Below are 21,563 nucleotides of genomic sequence, written 5' to 3'. Positions count from 1 at the left end.
AAAGTACAGTATTTTGTGTAAATTTTCTAAATCATCAAATTTGCCTACTCTTAAAGGGGGACCCCCACCGAATTTGTGCCCAGGGCCCCTGGATTGGTAAATCTGGCCCTGAATAAGTAGCCTATAAAGGAAGGTCAGGTCGTCTAAAAGTTTTATTCTAGAACACGTAATAAATAGTGGTTTCCAAAAGAATCTTTGGATCAACTGTCTTTTTATTTTACAAAAATTTTAATTTAGTTTTAAGTTAGAAATAAATAAGCAACTTTAAATATTATAATTATTTAAAATCATTTCCATCAATTTTTTAATATAAATTTACAGTATATAGTGGTATTCTAGCTTTGACTTTTATGTTAAATTTAATTTAGTGCATCAATTGAATCTTAAAGGTTATAATTCTACTTTATACCTTCTGAAATTGAAAATTTTTCATTTTTTATTTCAAAAATAATCTGTAATAAAAATTGTTTTAATTGATTTCTTTTTCTAATTTTTACATATTTTTAAATTCAATTTAGGGTTATTTGTTAGCTAATCACTTACCAAAAGAAGATTTCTTAGATATCTTTTTGTACACCAAATTGTATCAGCTTCTCAATCTTACAGCTCAGGAACAACTATCTCAAGTTATTATTTGGAGAGAAATATTTCCGACACGTCGCTACAACGACAATGATAGTCAAAAAAATAATGACCGAGGTTATAGAGAACCAGACGGAAGATGGTTTCTTTTAATTGTGGCATTGGTGAGATAATTGTTTATAGTTAATGAAAGAATATTGTTGTATAATTTATAAATAAAAATATAGAAATACTTTAACCTTAAAACTTTAAAAATAAAGAATATTTTATAAATTTATTTTAATACATAAAATCTAAGACTTGATTTGATTTTAAAAAAGTAATTTTCTTGATTTTAAATATTTATTGGAATTTTAAATTGAAGTATTCTAAAGCTTAATTATTCATAATTTTAGAATCACACTTTACTTGGAATAATATTAGAAGCAGGAGGATGCAGTTTACAGTATGTAAAAAAATTTTAAATTAATAGATTAAAAAAGAATAATAAAATGTGTAAAGAATATTTATGCATAAAATTATTTGTGTAATTTTAAAAATTAATTTTATTTCATTGATCGGAACATTAGTTCTCAAACTGTGTCAATCATATATTATATTGCAGTAAAGATTTTCTTTCATTGTTATTTTGATTCATATTATATGTTTCTTAGATATTTCATTGTAAGATAAACAGATTTGTATATCCATGCTTACTTTATCTATAAAAATAATTTTGAATAATTGGATCTCTCATTAATTGTGTATCTTGATATTTCTTGATTGAAAAAAACAAATAAGAACAATCAAAATTACTCAGTTTTATAAATAAGTAGATTTACATTTTCCTATTTACAATATATTAATTTGTATTTGATAATGAAAATTAATAATATTGCTTATTATAATATTTATATGATTTAAATTCTGTACTTTTTGTTGTTGATATTTGGAAACTTTGTATCAAAATTTATTTTGGTTCTTAAATTATTGAAGTAAATGATATATATTTAAGAATATTATAATCTGCCTGAAAGATTAGAAAGATTGCACATTTCTTTTATGATAGATTAATACTCTTCAGTTTGAGAGCAACTGGATTAAAATAATATAATATTATATGAATATCTTAACATTATTTTAATTTTTTGTATGGAAAAGTGTAAAATCTTAATTATATTAACATAATGAAACAGAAAACAGCTTTTAGTTTAGTCTAATTTACTAAATTAAATTTAAATAAAGAGAGAATTAATTTTTTTCATTTTAGAGCAAAAGGTCATCCAACACCTGATCCATTTTATGTTGACCAAGCTCAGAATACTTTATTACAGTTGGAATCATTAGGAATTATAGCACACATTGAAAAATTGTAAGGAAATTAAAATATTCATTAATAAAAAATAATTTATATTTTTCAGATCCTTTTTCAGTTTTGTATTTATTGTTTTTACTTGTATTTCAGTTTGGAATCTGAATCCTGTCCACAGATTTGTTATGCAGATTGGTTTGGTTCAAAAAATAAATTCTCAAAAAGAAACTTTGGAACATTTAGTAAAGCATCTCAACCACTTAAATCTACAAATCAGAAAACGTTGAGTCAGTCTAATTTATTGAATATTTCTTTTTCTTCAAGCCCTGGAACAGGTATGTTTTTATAATTAGAATTTTAAAAATATTCTTTAAATAACATAATTGAATGTATGTATGCAAAAGGTTTAAATATTTTTAAAATATCTTTCATAAATTCTAATAAGAAATATGTGTAAATTGACATATTTGATTTTAATATTTAGGTACAAGAAAAATGCCAGAAATCACATCTATTCTTAAAAAGAAAACAAGTATTGATGGGGAAAGGCAACAATTGTTATCTACAGTTGGTAATATAGTATTTTTACTTTATATCATAATTGTTTGGCACTTCCAAACTAAACATATAAAATAATAATATAACTTATATATTTTATCCTGAATTTTTAAAAATTTTATTAGTTGAAGACTAAATACAAATTAAAAAATAGTTTATTATTTAAAATAATTTAGTGTGAAGACATCAAATTTTTTAAAGTCGTATTTAGTCATCAATTTATTATAATAATATATGTTGATAACTTATAATATTTTCTATATAATTAATTTAAAAAATCAATTAGTTTTATTAATAATAAATAAATGTACATTAGTAATATTTTTTTATAAATAGGACAAGGAGATGCTGATTCAGATGCCGAAACTACTCATTCACCTGGAACTAGTGATGAAATGACACCAATATTAGGAAGGAGGGGAAAAACAGAGAGTAGTAGTCATACGTCGGCAAGTTCTGATGCTGATTCAAGAACAAGTAGTGAAGGAGCAATATACAGGGTATTTTTTTTTCAAAATTAATGTTATTTATAAAAAGTCAATGTAATGGAATTATTCATTCAATTTAAAAGATCAAGATATTTCCAGTAATCTGTCCCTTGTTCTGGTGTTGATATTTAAAATTTAATGTAATGGAAATACTTTAAATGCAGAAAAATATGTTTTATTTTTCTGCATATATATATATATGCCTTTGCTGGGTATGTGATGGCTGACTGAGTGCCTTATGCAGGAGTTTACAGGATGAGGTTGCTGAATGCATCCCCAGTCAGCCACCATAATAACCAATGATGGTTATATTGTAATGTTAAATATACTGGAAGAGAGAATAGGACTGAAGGTCCCAGGTGGTGTAACTGGCAACGCATCAGCATGGGAAATGGCAGTTGCGGGTTCAAGTCCCTCTCTGGGCCGATTCTTTTCTTCCAGTTTAGTCTAAAATTATTTAATTAAATTATAATTATTAAATTTAATATGAAATGGTGCCCAATGCCTCCCTCTAGGGCCAAATTAGTAAGTTATAATTATTATTGCCAAATTATAGCCTGAGGATATTGCTATGTATCGGGTTTGATGTGGATGCTTATATTTAATTGAAATTCTTAATATTTTCAGTTGAAACTTGGTTGTTTTATAAAGTTATTCCTTTCCTATGATTAATTTAAAAAAAATTAATTCTACATAAAGTATTAGTGAAAAATTATATTTTTTTTCAAATAATTTATTATAACTTGGCTAACATCTTTATAAAATAAAAATATTTAATTTTTTCATTAATTTAAGTTTCTCCATAAGAACTGGTTAGTCCAAAATTAAAGTGGTGTAAAGGTGTTTTGAAAAGGTAAACATTATTTTGGACTAATCAGTTCTTATGGGGAAACTTAGTAAAACTGATGTTTTATTTATTTATTTTGCATTGAATTTTGGAGATGCTATTAAGTGGTTATAAATATGTCTTTTTATTTATGATTGTACAGATAGTATGCATTCATTAAAAAATATAAAAAAATCATATATTAAAAAACACATATTTGGCAGTATGCTAAATAAAATGTGTAATTGTAACCAACAAAAATGAGGGAATAAAAGAGAAAATAGTAAAAATATTAAAATGAATAATAATAATAATAATAATTAAAAAGTAAGAAAAAAAAAGATTTAACAGTTATGTAAGAAATGTTGACATGTCTGCTTATGAGCAAATTTTTCATGGAGTAGACATTCCATTGGGTCCATGCTATCATCTATTTGATAAAAATAAGATCTATGTGACAATGACAAATGAAAATGAGGAGTATACATACAGTAGTGTTATGGGTGTTTCTTCCAGGGATTCTTAGATTTAGCCAAACTTGTGGAATGAGACCATTAAAATATTTAAGAAAGCGAATTTGATCAAAATATTTACTTCTTTGAAAGCATCTGGAAGTCCCAGTCTTGCTCTAGCAACATTTGGGTTATTGGTTTGTGGTAGGTTACCAAACTTATTTAAAAGTAGGTAAAGTTTATTGAGTTTTCTCAATATTTTAACAAATAAAGATAGACCAAAGTGGGAAAGCAATAGTCCATAAGGGATTGAAAATTGGCAAAAAATACGGACCATAGGACAGATTTAGAGGATATGGTTTTACAAAATGCCATAATATCCTGCAATGGATGGCCAGTGATTTAACTGTCTTGTCTATATGACTTAAAAGTTAATTTAGTGTAAATAGAATAATTCAGAGATCATTGCATGTGTTGACATACTGCAATGCATGAGTGTTTATAAAAAGGGGTGGTAGGGGTGGATTCCTGAGTAAAGAAAAACACATTATTACAGATTTTTGTACATTAATTCTGCAGTTAACTTTACTAATGACAGAGGATAAGTGGTGAAGATTGAATTGGAGAGTAATGGGATCATGATTTAACAACTTTATATTGTCTGCATAGTCAATAATGGAAGAATTTAAATTAATAACTTATTTTTAATTAAAATTAATTAATTATTAATTAATTAAATTAATAACTTAAATTAGTTAATAATAAATATAAATTAAAGGTTATAAACTTTACAAGGTTAACTTGTAAAGTTGTTTAACTTGTAAAGTTTATAACCTTTAAAACCTGGACAGTGCGAGGAAACACTTATATAAAAAAAACAAGATAAAAACAATGAAAGGAAAGTCCTATCTGCAAATGAGAAAAAATGTTATACAACAGCAGATTGTATAATACAAATTTTTAACACTTGCACCATCTAAGGTAGTAAGGAAGTGTCATACGAGTATGATGTTGAGATGTTTAAGTATGGCAGGATGAGTCCACTTTGTTGGTGTAAGACTACCAAGCTGACTCCTGTAAATACTGTATGGTAGCCACAATTGTCAATAAACTGCAGTTGAGGTGGATGGCAATTTTACAACAAAATGATTATCTCATTGAGAGATAAGCAATTGTAAAAAATAACTGGGTAGTCGAGTAAATTACAGAGTATTTCAGAAGATCATATATTATTCCATATTCAATTTTAAAAACAAGTAAATATTACTTTAAACTAAAATTTTATTGTGGTTAAATTATGATCATTGTTGTGCAAAACTCTTTTCAAACTTTTATCATTATATATTTAAAAATAAGATATTATTACTTAAATGCAAGATTGTTTTAAATTCATTTTTTTGTTACTTAAAGTATATAAATAAATTATATACTTTAAGTAACAAAATAATAAATATATAAATAAATTATATAAATTACATTTATATAAATAAATTATATAAATTACATTTTAAATATGTAAAATATTTAATAATAATGTCAAATACAGATAACAATATATTTATTTATTAAATTAAATTTTATTTTAAAAAACTGTGCAACATTAATAAGTATAAATTAAATAAATATTAGTTTGATTTATTCTTGCTAATATAAATATAAAAATAAAATTTAATCAATCATATTTTAAATTTTAGAGTCAAAAGTCTCACAGAATCTTTCCTAATAATTATGATTTAAGTAGTATTAAAAAAAGTTTAGAAGAAGCAGAAGAAGAAATCACAGCATCAGGTCCAATAAAGTAAGAATTTATTTTTATTCATTCAGAATTTAAAAAAAAAAATTAAGCTTCATGAGCTACATAAACATTTTAAATAACTATAACATTTACTCTCAAAATCATTAACATCCAGCTTTATCAAAATATGATCCTGACATTAATGATTTTGGAAGTAAATGGTAAATAGAATTATTTACTTCCATATAGTAAATGATTCCATTTATGTAAGATAAATGAAACATCTCTATCTTGAAATATAACTTTCATATTCTTTCAATTGTCCTAATTTTATTTGTAATTAGAACACAGTGAAACAATACTACTAATGTACTTTGTATAACTTTTACTTATACCTAAAATTAATATAAATTAATAACTAATAAATTGAAATTTACAAACTTTTAGCTATAAAAATTTGTATATTTTAATAAATATATAGAAACATATAAATCTTATATTATTTTAATCAGTTTTTATTATGGTATCCTGAATATATTTAAAAGATGGTATTGGGAACTATATTAAAAGTTTAGTTTTACTATTTTCTATACAACTATTTAATTATTTTTGAAATTTAAAAACTTTACTGGCTTTCTGCCCTTGAATTTTTTTATATTATACAGTTAAGATAGAAAAATTACAGAATTAAAGAAAGCAAATTGACATATACAACATTAAAATATCAATTTCCATTTCAAACAAGTTTCTGGACTGAGCCTTTTTCTTGGGAATGACAAAAGATTACCGATGACCTCCCCACTCGTTTTTGCCCTCCTAGCCATCCAAAGCGACATAGAGATCAGGTTTCACCAACCTGTGCAGTGTAAGTGGTCAGAGAGAATTGGCCCCTGACCCTCTGCTTATCTCACATTTGCAGTTTCACTCTAGCAAGGCAGATAGATTTTCCTGGATTTCACTGAAATATTGCCTGAATATTTGTTACTTTCTCTTCGGACACCATAAGCCTACTGATTTCTTGAAATTGTTTAAGGCATTGCTTGATTGATTTTTCACTTGGTGAATCTTTGTTGAACTTGCATTTAAATTGTCTCATTGCATTTATTGGAGAATTAGTTTCCCAACACCACAATATGCACTTGCTTTTTCTCTAATGGTCACCATTTTGCAGCAATGCTTGTTGAGACAAGTGTTTTCAGCAATAGAGTAAAACTTTTTAAGTTGCTATATTGGATGCAAAAGATATCTCGTGTTAGTTATTTTGATTAATTTTTTATTAAGTATCTTAATCCGTTCAATAAATTGTAGACACCTTGTAATATTCTCTCTCTCTTTTTACATTTACCTTAAAAACTTCATAAATTAGGCCTCTCATACTTTTTTACATTGTTCTGTATGAAAAATAAGTTTGCAATTATTGTCTGAAAGAAATTCTTGATAGTGTTTGATTTCATAAACAAAGGATTAAAAATTAATTTTTTTTCATTTCCGTCGAATGAATAAATATTTTTTTATACAATTAAAAGACACAGTTGCTCTAAAAATCAGACAATCACCATTTTTTATTTTCTTTTAGTGTTCCAGAACGAATCAGACAGCCAGACCTTTCCTTTTAGGCTACTTAGCTGCCCATTTTTAAAAAAGAGTTCCTTAAAACACAGAAAAACCAATAAAAATTAAAAAAATTTTTCTTAAAATTGGTATGGTAAATCTTACGACGTCTTTAGTGGTTCATCCTTATCCGTTCGGGGTTTTGGCTCCTTTTATCTACTGGGGAATTGTGCTGACGAATGTAGATTAAGCCTGGACGAGCTCTGGTGACAAATTTTGACAAATATGTTTTCATTTCAGTCGGATGAATAAATATTTTTTTGTACAATTAAAAGACACAGATGATGATCGTCTGATTTTTAGAGTGACTGTGTCTTTTAATTGTATAAAAAAATTAATTTTATTGTTTCATTGTTAATTTTATCAATATTTACAATAATCATTACTTATGAAATTATTCAATTTTATTTAAATAGAAAATTTATATATAAAGGAAATGTTAATATAAACTTAAATTGTAATCTACACCCTTTTAACCAATGTAACACATACTACAACATTAAGAATAGAATTTAACTTATTATATAATTTTGAATAGGCATATTTTTAGATGACAAAGCTGCCTACTTCAAATTCAGTAATTTTTATCATTTGTTTGTTTATAAAAATTCTAAATTTTTGAAACTTTTTTACAATGAAAATAAATAAATTTCACATTTAAATGCTATACTATAATACATATTTTAAGTTTTTGATTAGAAGTTGTGAACTTGTTGATAATCAAATTATTGCAATATTTAGGTTGGTTGCCGGAAAGGAAAATACTCTGTTTCATTACATAAATGTTGACGTCGCAAATGGTATATTTATTGCACCTACTGATCACGTCAACAAGTGGATTCGAGGTCCTGTACATACAGAAATAATAAATAACTTCCACCGATGCTGCCTTCAGATACGTAAACTCTTTCAGGCCACTCTTAAACAAAAAGTAAGATATGTTAATTATTATAAAAATTTTATTACAGTTTTTAAATTGTTTTGAAATAAATAGTAAAATTTGACTACAATTTATTGTCATTTTATCTTAAATCTTTACTTGTAAATTTTCTTCACAATTTTCATTTCTTTTCAATTACTTTTATCATACAAAATATTAAAAATACAGAAGAGTTAAACCTTCAGTATCTTACCCGATCTTTCAGTCTGAATACCGGTTTATTTAATACGTACTCACTTTTTGAACCTTTTTATCCGGTACTTTTTTACTCTCCACAAAACAAACGTTTTCGGTCTCACTCGAGGTCTGCTTCAGGTTAAAAGAACAAAAGAAAACTGGCTTCCCAATTATTTGAATTATTCTCCGAGGAACGTTTAGCTTTAAAATATATTCGAACATAATTTTCGAATATATGCGTGTGCTACGTAACGTTGTCGTCTTCTTGTTCTTCGCATACGTAATGCCAGGCGTATGAAAGTGTGTTGCCGTCTTTAGAGTTTATACATTTCCTGCATGGCCGGCCCTGATGTCTTCTGTCTGAAAGGCTCTATTTATCAATCTGGCATTGGATAGGTCCGCGTGAATCTCTGGATCGGTGGCGTAGGTGGATAAGGCGGTGGTGTAACGAGCATGGTTTATATCATATCTGTGCTCCTTGAGCCTCTGTTGGATGGAACGTTTAGTGGAGCCAATGTATACTAATTCACGCCTAAATCTCATCCCTCACTGGAATACTGTATACACCTAAAGCCCGAAGATGGTTCATTTTGTCTTTGGCGTTGCGCAACAATTTATATATATCTGGGGACCTTCTGTATGTCAATCTGGTACCAGTTTTGGTTGCAATTTCTTTATATAAGGCCTGAAATCGTCGGTTGTATTCGACAACTGCGTATCCGCTGGCTGGTTCTTGATTCCGATCCTCATTTCTAGCCCTTTGAGTAATGGGTGTACTTTGGTTTGGAATAGGCCTGTGCTAACTTTCGTGTTAGTTCTTTTTTGTATCCATGTGCCATCGCAATGCGTTCTATCTTCTGTAGTTCAATTATAGTATCATTCCACCTGGAAGGGTGCGTATACGCTCTTCTAACTAAAGCCCAGAACGCTGCGATTGTGTGTGTGTAAAGGTCGGCTGAGTTTGCTGGTATAAACCATGGGGTGTAGCCAGGTTTACAATATACACCAGTTTCAATCCTTCCTCCATTCAGTCTGATGTTGATATCCAAGAAGTGGGCATTGGTGGTAGACATTTGGTCCATTTTAAGGATCAACCTGTATGGATTGTTGTTCATGCGACTTAAAAAATCATTGATGTTCGTTTCTGTTTTCCACAGGATAAATACATCGTCTACATATCTTTTATATATAACTATATTGGACCCATACTCTGGTATGACGGTTTCTTCCAATTTACGTAAAACCAATTCACATAAGTCTTCGCATGAACAACAATCCATACGGGTTGACCCTTAAAATGGACCAAATGTCTACCACCAATGCCCACTTCTTGGATATCAACATCAGACTGAATGGAGGAAGGATTGAAACTGGTGTATATTGTAAACCTGGCTACACCCCATGGTTTATACCAGCAAACTCAGCCGACCTTTACACACACACAATCGCAGCGTTCTGGGCTTTAGTTAGAAGAGCGTATACGCACCCTTCCAGGTGGAATGATACTATAATTGAACTACAGAAGATAGAACGCATTGCGATGGCACATGGATACAAAAAAGAACTAACACGAAAGTTAGCACAGGCCTATTCCAAACCAAAGTACACCCATTACTCAAAGGGCTAGAAATGAGGATCGGAATCAAGAACCAGCCAGCGGATACGCAGTTGTCGAATACAACCGGCGATTTCAGGCCTTATATAAAGAAATTGCAACCAAAACTGGTACCAGATTGACATACAGAAGGTCCCCAGATATATATAAATTGTTGCGCAACGCCAAAGACAAAATGAACCATCTTCGGGCTTTAGGTGTATACAGTATTCCAGTGAGGGATGAGATTTAGGCGTGAATTAGTATACATTGGCTCCACTAAACGTTCCATCCAACAGAGGCTCAAGGAGCACAGATATGATATAAACCATGCTCGTTACACCACCGCCTTATCCACCTACGCCACCGATCCAGAGATTCACGCGGACCTATCCAATGCCAGATTGATAAATAGAGCCTTTCAGACAGAAGACATCAGGGCCCTCGAAGCCCTTGAAATATACAGGGCCGGCCATGCAGGAAATGTATAAACTCTAAAGACGGCAACACACTTTCATACGCCTGGCATTACGTATGCGAAGAACAAGAAGACGACAACGTTACGTAGCACACGCATATATTCGAAAATTATGTTCGAATATATTTTAAAGCTAAACGTTCCTCGGAGAATAATTCAAATAATTGGGAAGCCAGTTTTCTTTTGTTCTTTTAACCTGAAGCAGACCTCGAGTGAGGCCGAAAACGTTTGTTTTGTGGAGAGTAAAAAAGTTCCGGATACAAAGGTTCAAAAAGTGAGTACTTCAGTATCTAATTCTAAATTACGTTTTATCAAATATATTTTTTTGAATAAAAGTAATCTAAAATCTTATTTTTTAAAATAAAATTATAATAGATAAAACAAATATTTCAAATTAATAAATGAAATGGTTGGGACAATAAGGAATAAAAAAATATTCAGAAATTAGAAGAAACAACAAATGTCTTCATATCTTGTCCGTCTTCAATATCTCAGGAACAAAACAGTCTTTATGGGCAGGGTCAACATTTTATTTCAGGCTACTTGTCTGCCTTGATATGCAAAAAATGCAAAACTTCCCAGGTGGTGGCACAATCACAATAAAAATACATTAATTAATTGATTTTAATAAATTTATTGGGCCGCAATTTGAAAAAAACTGTAGACCCATAAATTCTCACTGTCATCCCAACTCTGTCCGTCCTTCCTTAATCTCAAGAATGGCATTAGATAGATGAAAGCCGAGACCACATATGGAAAGCATAGGGACAGGAGGCCCGACTAACTATATATGAACTCCTGATGCAAACCAGAAGTCACATTATTTCAATTCAAAAATTTTTCTCTGCAAGGAGTTAGTTAGATGACTGGCACGACTCTATTACTAGCAGGAAAAGTATTATGTACGGGGGCAAGCACTACTAATTTAAGGTGAGGGCATATGTTTTAAATGAAATTAATTAAAAATATGATTAAAAATTGCAACCCAGCTTTGTGGCCATGTTACAATAAATAACTGCTCATTAATTAATTACAATCACAATAAAAATATATTAATTTTTTTTTAATTTTGTGTATATTGTGGTGGACGAGTAGCTTCAATAAAAGGTTGACTCTGTGTTTATGCACACAGTCAACCTGTTGTGTTCCGAGGGTTGAGAAGTGCAAGATATGAATACATTTATTTTTTCTTCTAATTTGAATATTTTTTATAAATATTCCAAAACTTCAGTAAAAGAAAAATAAAATTGAAAAAACAGTTGTTAAATCTTTAGTTTGTTTACATTCAAGAGGGGGGTGTGGCACAGATCCAATATTTTAATTTAAGCAAGTGCAATAAACTTCCCCTACACACAGTCAAAATAACATCTCTTTCTCCAAATATAACAAGAGACTTGTTGATGCATCAAATTTAAGACAATTTACAGCAGTTTATTTTTCTTTACGTATTAAAAAAATATAACCAATTAAAAAAAAGCATTTGATATGATTAGACGTAAGAAAAATGGCAGATTAAAACGTTAAAACAAATTTTTGAACATGGTATTTAAAATTTTTCAAGTTTAGATTACATGTTGGCTTTATCAAATCCTACTTAATAATTAACATTTGTTCTATAAACATTCCTAAATGTATTTATGTAGGTAAACAGTTTAACTATATAAAAACTTTTGCCATATGTGGATACATAATTTTTAGAGGAATATTTATAGCAAAAATCAATAATTAATGCAAAATTAAATATATATTGTTAATAACATGACACATCATTATACAATTATGTTGTTATATAAACTTTATTCTAGAATCTGAATTAAGAATTTTAATTTTTATATACAATTACACGTTTAATTTTATATAAAAATTGTCTGTTCTCATTTATTGAAAAGGATAATTGTTTAATTATTAGTATATAAAATAATTAATGATAAACCAAAGATGATTGCCTCAGTTATTGAAGTTTTTGATCAATTTAAATTTAGCTATAGTAAATTAAGAAATTTAATAATAATACTGGATGTCTGATCACTTTTATGTTTCATTTTCTGTATAAATGACTTTGGAAGAAGCATTTGTTACATTTTTGACAAATGAGGAACTATTCTAATGATATTTCTGTATTTTTTTTTTTTAGATAAAAGTTGATTAAGCTTTTTAGATTCAATAATTATGTTAAGTACTATGAAATATTTTGCAAAAAAAAAAATCTTTGATGTAAATGGTGAAATTCATCCTTATACTGTCATGAATAAGAATTTTTTGTGCCTACTATTTTTGATAAAATCAGCTCTCTTGAGAATTTCTCATACTCTGTATAGATTAACCTGCCACCAGGCTTCACCAAGTAAGAACCAAACCTGCCGTGAAAAGGTTAAATGAATGTTATAACTTAAAAGGACCTTTAAAAATCATAGAAGAATGTCATTGTATTGGTATCATCGATTATTTAAAAAACATAGAACATAAAAAAAGAACTGTACAGAAGGTTGAATATGTGAATAAGCCAAAAACAAATTCATTGGTGGAAAGTTTGAATTTTTTTTTCCTTGGAACTCATTTTCTAGTAATAAATAAATAAATCATCATTAGTGATTTTAAAATCATTAGCAGTCAAAAAAGTTAATATAGAAATGTGTATGAATTCTGGTGTTGGACAAAAATGTAAAGATTCTTATTTAATTGATATAATAATATACAGTGGAACCTCGCTTAACGAGCATAATTCGTTCCAGAATCTTACTCGTAATGCGAAACACTCATTAAGCGAAATAATTTTTCCCATATAAATTAATGGAAAATACGATAATGCCTTCCATGCCGAAAAAAATACTCAAATATTTTATGTATCACATTTATTCAAAGAAAATTATACAATATGCATTGTTAAGGAGCGTGAATCATCATCTTTTCTTCTAGCATGGAATGAACCAACCTGGAATGCAAATTTGATTTGCAGAAAACAAAAAAACAAGATAATATCTTATAAACATGCCAAATTCTTGGGCTATGTAAAAGCTATAATTAAGTATTAGAAATTAATTAATTTGACTAGAGGTAGGCAGTTATGCTTCCATTTCATATAAAATTTAATAAGGAATTGGTTATTAAATTTAATACAAGATGGCAGCATAACTGCCTACCTCTGGTCAAATTAATCAATTTGTAATATTTAATTATAGCCTTTACATAGCCCAAGAATTTGTCATAATGTTTATTATATGATGGGCTATGGTTGTTGATGTTTATATGTAATATGTCTGAACACAAGTTTGGAAAAATGTGTGATCACAAGCCACATTAAGACACTAGCTACACAGACTGATGTAGCATGCGCGCAATCCGAACTTCCTCTCCCGTTGTCACTCATTATGCAAAACATGCTTGTTAAACGAGTCATTTTTTTTACAATTTGTTTTGTTCATAATGTCATAATGTGAATTACTTGTTATGAGAGGTTCCACTGTAACATACATGTAAGTAACCAGGTGTCGTTCAGAATATTGAAATGAAGATGCTGTAATTGTATAAAATTTTATTATAGTTATATATTGACATAAAATGTTCAATGCACATGGGTGTATCCTATGATGAAACCATCCAAGATTTCCTGTGTTAACATTATACATGAATGAATGATCTCTAATAGTTTCAGAAATTAATTTGATGAGGGAATCTTGATTAGATATATAAAATCAAAATTCTCCTCATTAGCCAAACTTAAATTTAAGTGCTGGATTATTTTTCAGGCTATTATCTGGGTTTTTAATCTCAGAGTAGGATTTGAATCCCATTCTCAGTGTTTTCCAAAATTTTTTAATTATTAATTAATCTTTACACAAGATTATGGTTTAATTGATTCTCTTTAGGGCAAGTTTAATATTTATCTATTTAAAAATTACCTTCAATATAGTCTGAAAAATAATCTGGCAACTTAGACTTAAGTTTGATTCATGATGATAAGTAAAACAAATGGTAGGCTATTTGAAATGGAGTTGGCCAGGGGATGGAATTTAAATACAAGAGGGGAAGAGCAGAAAAATGGTGTGCCACACTCTGCTTTTGACATTGTAAAAATATTGTCAGTTTTGCTTAATTTTTGTGTAAGTAAATTGATTTATTAAGAAATAAGATTTTGTTCTCATTTGAAATAAAATAAACTTTAGTTTCTGGATGATGTAGATTGAATCTCAGAGGGCAGTCCAATATTAAAGGTACAGACCAAAATTACACTAACATTTATAATTAAAGAAAATATTTAATATACTCCACAAAAACTACACACTTTTGTTTATTTCTTGACATAATTGCCTTAAATGTCGAGACATTTATCCTGGCGTGACACAGCATTGAACATCCCTTCACGGTGCTGTTGCTTGTCAAGTTCCTTGAAGTAGTCCAGAATGGCGTCTTCCAATTCCTCCTGATCTGCAGTGTTTCCTTGCCAAAGTTTCTTTATAGGTCCAAATAAATGAAAATCTGAGGGGGCTAAAACTGGACTATACTCCACACATCAAATCAAACCAAACTGTGGTTGGCACAGTGAAATTGGGAGATTCTGCAACATCCTCCATATAGTTCGAATTTAGCCCCCATTGGATTTTCATTTATTTGGACCTTTAAAGAAATTTTTGGCAGGGAAACTGCAGATCAGGAAGAATTGGAAGACACCATTCTGGACTACTTCAAGCAACTTGACAAGCAACAGCACCGTGAAGGGATGTTCAATGCTGTGTCACGCCGGGATAAATGTCTCAACATTTAAGGCAATTATGTCAAGAAATAAACAAAAGTGTGTAGTTTTTGTGGAGTGTATTAAATATTTTCTTTAATTATAAATGTTAGTGTAATTTTGGTCTGTACCTTTAATATCGGACTCCCCTCGTACATAAACAAGTCACAATATTCATCAAATATGCTTACTTCAAATCTAATTAATTTTTAGCCTGTATGGTACAATACAGCTTAAAAATTCTAGTCCAAGGTTTTTCAAGTTTAGTAATTTCATTTTTAAAACTGACATCTTGAACTGCCAGTAGCAGAAGCTATCAGCAAAACTAACACTGCTTCCATTAAGATTAAGCAGTGTTTTATTATATCTTAATGGTGGTTCATTTTGTGTTCAAATATTTCTGGTCACTCTATACTACATTCTCGTATCCCTAATGGTGTTATGGTTTGCTAATTCTTGTCTTATATACCAAATTAAATAATGTATTCACTAAGATGAAAGCAAATCTTATTTTATGAAGTTAATAAAAAATATAATATACCAAATTGATTTAGAATATGATATACACTCTTTGACGAAAAAGAAAAATGACATACCCTGAAACAGAAGAAGTCCAAAGATGGTGAAAGCTGATATAACCATTTGCATAGTCCCCGACTGCATCACTGACAGTCATTTGCAAACCGACTGCATCACTCAACTATCCAGGAGTAAAGTTGACAATGAAAGGTCTGAAACTGTTTATCTGGACCATTTCCAAATGATTACAGGACTGGAGACTCCACTCAGAGAGACCACTTTGCACATTACCACTGACCCGTGGCACTGTCAGCAGAAACTGCAATGGTGCAAGGCCCAATCAACGTGGGATAGTGTCCAGTGGGGTAATGTTTTCGGTGATGAGTTTCATTTTGTACAGGGCTCCAATAACAAATGCATGTGCAAAGACAATGCAGCTGGCCTGTTAATCCAGCTTATAGAATGGAATGCTATGGCACACACATTGGGCACTGCTTTCTGGAGAGACATTTCATACAAGAGCAAGACACCTCTAGTAGTCTTCTGTAGCACCCTGGAAGCACAATGGTACATCCATTGTGCTTCCAGGATATTTTATGGCCAGTCATATTGTCATTCCTGGAACTATCTTTCAACAGGATAATGTCTAGCCACACATTTGTACTATGTGGACATCCTCTGGCAGGCTCATTCACCAGGCTTCTCTCCAATCAAGCACTTCCAGGATGTATGAATCAGTCGCTGCCTCTGTCACTTTTGGAATGTGGATAATCTGGCATGCCAGTTGAACACCATATGGCTTAGTATCCTAAAGAACCATGAATATCCATGACCTGTATCCATTAGTGCCATGAGGAGTAGCCACAGTTTTCCATGCAGGTGTAGTGCATTTACATATTTTTTAATAATTTGCACACCATTGTGAATTGTTTTTTTTTTTTTTATTAAAGAGTGTATTTTAGATTACAACAATTATGTTTGTTGGAAAATTTCATCAATTATTTATATGGTAAAAATTTTAATTTTAGAAAAATTGGAGATAAAATGAAAAATGCTTAAAATAAAATTGACAATTACCAAGATCAGTAATTAAAATTTTTCATATACATTATAGAAAATGAATTATTTAAAAGTTTGATAAAATGATAGAAAGAAAACAAATTTTATTAATAGTTATGATGATAATTATCTTTTTTTGTAAAGGAAATATCAAAGAATAGAGAGTCGGCAAAGTTTGGTCTCAGTACATTGACTTCAGTGAAAGAGCATGGTGTTCTTTTTCATTTCACTCCTCCAACCAACAATAATCCAAAAAAATCTCCTTCAACAGTAGCTTATTGGGTTGTGGGGTAAGAATTTAAGAATTCAAATAAAAATTTATTCTATAGATGATGATGATGATTTTATATTTTATTTTTTGCAGACGTCTTTTCTTTACTCCAAATCCACACGAAGTGTATGTGTGCTTCCACGATTCTGCATCTCAAAACGTTGTAGAATTAGCTTTTCGTCTGGGATTTGGAATGACAAGTTGAAATTTCAATTGTACATTTTCTGTAAAGAAAGTTTTTTTGAACATCAATTATTTTTTTTTATAAAATGATGATTGGGTGAAACAGTTGAATATGAAGTTTATGGTGATCATCAATCATTCATAGTTAATTTTGTATTGAGTTTATTTTAAAAAAAAAAAAGGAAAAGGAATTTTACAATTTGTAGACGATCATCAATTTTCATCAAAATGACAGTATGCTTAAAAGTGATTGATATTTAAATTAATAATAATAACTACTTTTACATTTCACTTCTGTAACTTATTTTATAATTATTAATATTATATATAATGTACTCTTATAAAAATACAAACCAGAACAGTGAATAATTCAGTTTTTATTTAAACAAAAATACTGTTGTAGGCTGTTTAAACTCTTTGACTACATAAGATTTTGCATGTTATGTCAAAGAATTTTTTGAAATGACTACAGCATCTGATACACACACAGCTGCTCTTGAAAATAATAAATTTAGCATTATATACAAAGGGGAATAACAGCTTTCCCTGAAAGATACTATTTCAAATTGATACAAAACGGATAATCCGAACAATGACTTTTTTAAACAAGGATTTGACTGCTTTTGCATTTCGTTGTTCTTTGTTCGGAAGTGATGGAATCTGTCTTCGGAGAGCTTTGGCTGCCGCTCGAACGTCTTCAAGGCACACTCGATTGTAGACATATATAATCAGAATCCCATTTCTACATCACAAAATCCTTCTGGCTAATGGGTAATACACAACATAGGTGCAGTATACATTTATTTACAAGTCTAAAATAATTCCTGCACATCGTATGTAAATTGATGATTTTTAAGATACATACCATCATATTTTTTAAAATTTTAAATAATGAATTTGGCACAGATTCAATGAGCACCCAATATACTATCTAAATGTTACAAATGATATCATACAATGATTGATTGTAATAATCAAATGATAGCTATCAAAGAATTTAATGGGAAAAAGAAAACTACCAAAAATTTTTCAACTACAGAAAACTTTAAACTGTACAATTTCATTTTTTTCCCCTTTTACAATATCTTAGTAAAAGCTTGTAAATATGCATATTGAATATTTTTTATAAAATTCAATAACTTGCATATGACATTATATATATATATATATATATATATAATGACATCAAACTTTGTAAGAAATAAGATTCATAGCTTATAGAATATAAGCAATTTCAGGAAAATATTGTAGAATATAAAAAGAATAGTTGCCTTAGAACAATAATTTAATATATTGTGAAATTATTTTGGACAGAGCTGTAAATTCAATAATTTATTTCAATCTTAGATAACTTTATACAAGAAAGGAACAAGCATGTCCACTTACATACTTCTTTTGTTGAATTTGAGCATTTTTTAAAAATAAAATAAGTAAGAATATTAACTTTCTTTTTAATATTAAAAAGTAGAAAGTTTAAAGTTGTTTCTAGTAATGATTGGATGCAGAATGCCAATAACTCATTGTATTTTGGCTTATAATACTGGAATCACAGACACCAAGATACAAATTGAAAAGCATAGAGCACACTGCATAGAAACTGGCAGATAATAATTTGATAGAAGCTTAAGAGAGAGAAAATTGTAATATATACATATAGTAAATTTTTCTCTAAGAACAATTAAATTCTTGATTAAGGAAGAATTGATAAAATTTACCTTAGAGGAATTTACAGTTTGAAAAATTGTTGAGCATTTAACACATTGCTTGATTGTTTTATGATTATAAAACATGTATTGATATATTTTATCTGCCTTGATCAGTGAGGCGCATCTGAGGATTTTTTAAATATGATGCAAATATTTAAGAAGAAAAGTCCCTTTGTGTTACACTTCTTTATTAAAGAAGATAGCAGCAATATCACAGTGGGTGTGTGTGTGTATGTACTAAATGTGAATCAATCCATTATTGGATGAAGCCGTTCACATTAGTGGCATCAAACACTGAATGCAGATGATGGCATTAGTTCTTATAGTTCAAGGCATATTTTATAAAAAAATTTACCATTTTTACAATCTTTGCTGCTATATGCATAAGACTTTGGCTCAACATTTGACGAAACTAATGCAATCATCTTTTCTAAACAACTGCAGTGCTGCAGTATTTTCACAGAAATGCCAACTTCACTTTAGAGTTTTTTTTAAAAATTAAAATATCTACACCCTTGCAGCTTGGCTGCTGTTCTTAAAATTCAAACCTGCCAGAGTAGCAGATGATTGGTGCTGTCGTCTCGACCCGCTGCTTCACTTAGGCCGGTGTTGTGGAAATCTTCGTACCCGTCTCCTCCACTTATGACTAGCAACTTACAGCCTGTGGTGGCTGTGGTGGAGGCACGACGGGCAGCCAGTCCCTCTTTACTACGAATCGAACGATGATTATATTTTGTAAAACCAGAACAGTCACTTGATCCTCCAAGAGACATCTCCACAAATGTTAAAAATCGAACGTGGCCCGTATGACCGTGAGAAATACCTATAAATATTATTGTCGCTTGTAAATTGGAAAAAGATGATAAACTTTTGATATTATTTTGAAAAATATTTTGTAAATATTACCTGACACATTAGGTAAGGTATCTAATTTGGTTGTTGTTGAAGTAAGATGTGGCAGTGGTAAGGTAAGCACCACACCAGCACTCGTACCCACCCATAACAAATCCTTACATGCTAATAGCGAAGTAACCCTTAAACATGCAGCTTTATGTTGGCGAATAATATCATCACAACCTGTAGAAATTGATTGAAAAAATTTATATTTGATAATTTAAATTTAAAATTTTTGAAATACCTACCTGATAACATTTTAGTTACTGCAGGTCCTACATTCACATCAAGTAGACACTCGTAGGTGGTGGCGTGAAATAGTCTGATGACCGCACTGTGCTGAATTGCTGTCCAAACTCCTAAACCCGAAGTCACCATGCATAGTACCGCCCGAGAAGTATCACCACTTACTTGAAAAGTATGCTGGAAATTTTTATTTATTTATTAGTTTCATTTGTATTCTAATCAAAAGGTAAAAGATTTTTAAGTAATTCATACTTCTATTGTAAGTGATGTTGTGTTAAAAACTTTAATGTTGTTCTGACATCCACACCATAATTTTCCTGCCACAGCCAGCATTTTAGTGATTGGTGCAGAGCTGTTACTAATTTGGACAATTTGAGGCTCATTAATACTCCATCCCCCCTCTGGATCATAGAAAAAGCAAAAGATTATTTCCTTGACTATAAAATGAAGAAAGCTAGAAATAAATTACCTGAATCTTTCTTATAAATAGCTAATTCTCCATTTGCTAAAGATGCAAAGACTCGGTTATCTAAATAACTAAAATTAAATATCATAATGTATGAAAACTTATATAATTTTTTTCTTAAACTGGAAATTAACAAATCAAATACATACACTATACAATTAATTGCTGCCGAGTGTTGAAGTTTGATTTTGTTTCTTTTAATCCTAATATTATCTGTACAGTTGTATACGTGAATACTAAAAATATATGAATTATTATTAAAAATATTTTATTAATTAAAAATAATCAGAAATTTGAAACTACTACCATCCATCTTCTGTACCCAACCACATTGTTGGCTGATGATTGTCTGTTTCATCTTTATTTTCTTCTTGAACTGTATTTTCTGGTGATTTATTTACATCATCATCTAATAAAAATAACAATAAGTTTATAACAATTTTTTAAATAAAAATTTATGCTAATTAAAATTTAACTATTACCGGGGGAATCTGTTACATCATCTTCCTCATCACTTGAGTCACTGTAAAAATTTTAATTAGGAAATTAAATAAATTTAGAATTTAAACTTATTTGGAAAATAAATTTTGAAAATTATAGTAATCCTCATCAATTGTGATTTTTCTTAAAACAGAAAATTTTTTCAATCGTACAAAATTGCTTCAAAAACTACTGGCAAATTGTTTGTTAAGATATGTTAAAAATGTTTTATTTATACTTAATACAGGTGTGTACTGAACTTGCTATTGTATTAATAA

The 21,563-nt window shown here is 29.5% G+C and overlaps 2 protein-coding genes across 2 annotated transcripts in view; one reads left to right on the top strand and one right to left on the bottom strand.

Annotated features, from left to right (window-relative positions):
* Window positions 1-18,003, top strand: part of in (protein inturned) — a 42,651-nt gene extending 24,648 nt beyond the window's left edge. The window contains 10 exon segments of the mRNA XM_067272055.1: window positions 519-746; window positions 978-1,027; window positions 1,832-1,933; window positions 2,027-2,208; window positions 2,358-2,444; window positions 2,768-2,931; window positions 5,892-5,995; window positions 8,285-8,474; window positions 17,184-17,329; window positions 17,404-18,003. Of these exon segments, the coding sequence (XP_067128156.1) occupies window positions 519-746; window positions 978-1,027; window positions 1,832-1,933; window positions 2,027-2,208; window positions 2,358-2,444; window positions 2,768-2,931; window positions 5,892-5,995; window positions 8,285-8,474; window positions 17,184-17,329; window positions 17,404-17,515 (1,365 nt within the window). The 3' untranslated portion in view covers window positions 17,516-18,003.
* LOC136976637 (rho guanine nucleotide exchange factor 17-like) overlaps window positions 17,851-21,563 on the bottom strand; it is a 91,177-nt gene continuing 87,464 nt past the window's right edge. Inside the window, exons 17-24 of the mRNA XM_067271978.1 lie at window positions 21,288-21,328; window positions 21,112-21,214; window positions 20,955-21,041; window positions 20,809-20,876; window positions 20,592-20,740; window positions 20,342-20,516; window positions 20,106-20,276; window positions 17,851-20,022 (exon numbers count right to left, since the gene is read on the bottom strand). Coding sequence (XP_067128079.1) covers window positions 19,742-20,022; window positions 20,106-20,276; window positions 20,342-20,516; window positions 20,592-20,740; window positions 20,809-20,876; window positions 20,955-21,041; window positions 21,112-21,214; window positions 21,288-21,328 — 1,075 coding nt within the window. The 3' untranslated portion in view covers window positions 17,851-19,741. The remainder of the gene's footprint in view (window positions 20,023-20,105; window positions 20,277-20,341; window positions 20,517-20,591; window positions 20,741-20,808; window positions 20,877-20,954; window positions 21,042-21,111; window positions 21,215-21,287; window positions 21,329-21,563) is intronic.

Source organism: Centruroides vittatus, unplaced genomic scaffold, assembly GCF_030686945.1.
Source record: "Centruroides vittatus isolate TY-2023 unplaced genomic scaffold, ASM3068694v2 contig_417, whole genome shotgun sequence".
In the NCBI taxonomy this organism is placed as follows: domain Eukaryota; kingdom Metazoa; phylum Arthropoda; class Arachnida; order Scorpiones; family Buthidae; genus Centruroides; species Centruroides vittatus.
The sequence above is the reverse complement of the archived record's forward strand: the minus strand, read 5'-3'. Positions and strand labels throughout refer to the sequence as shown.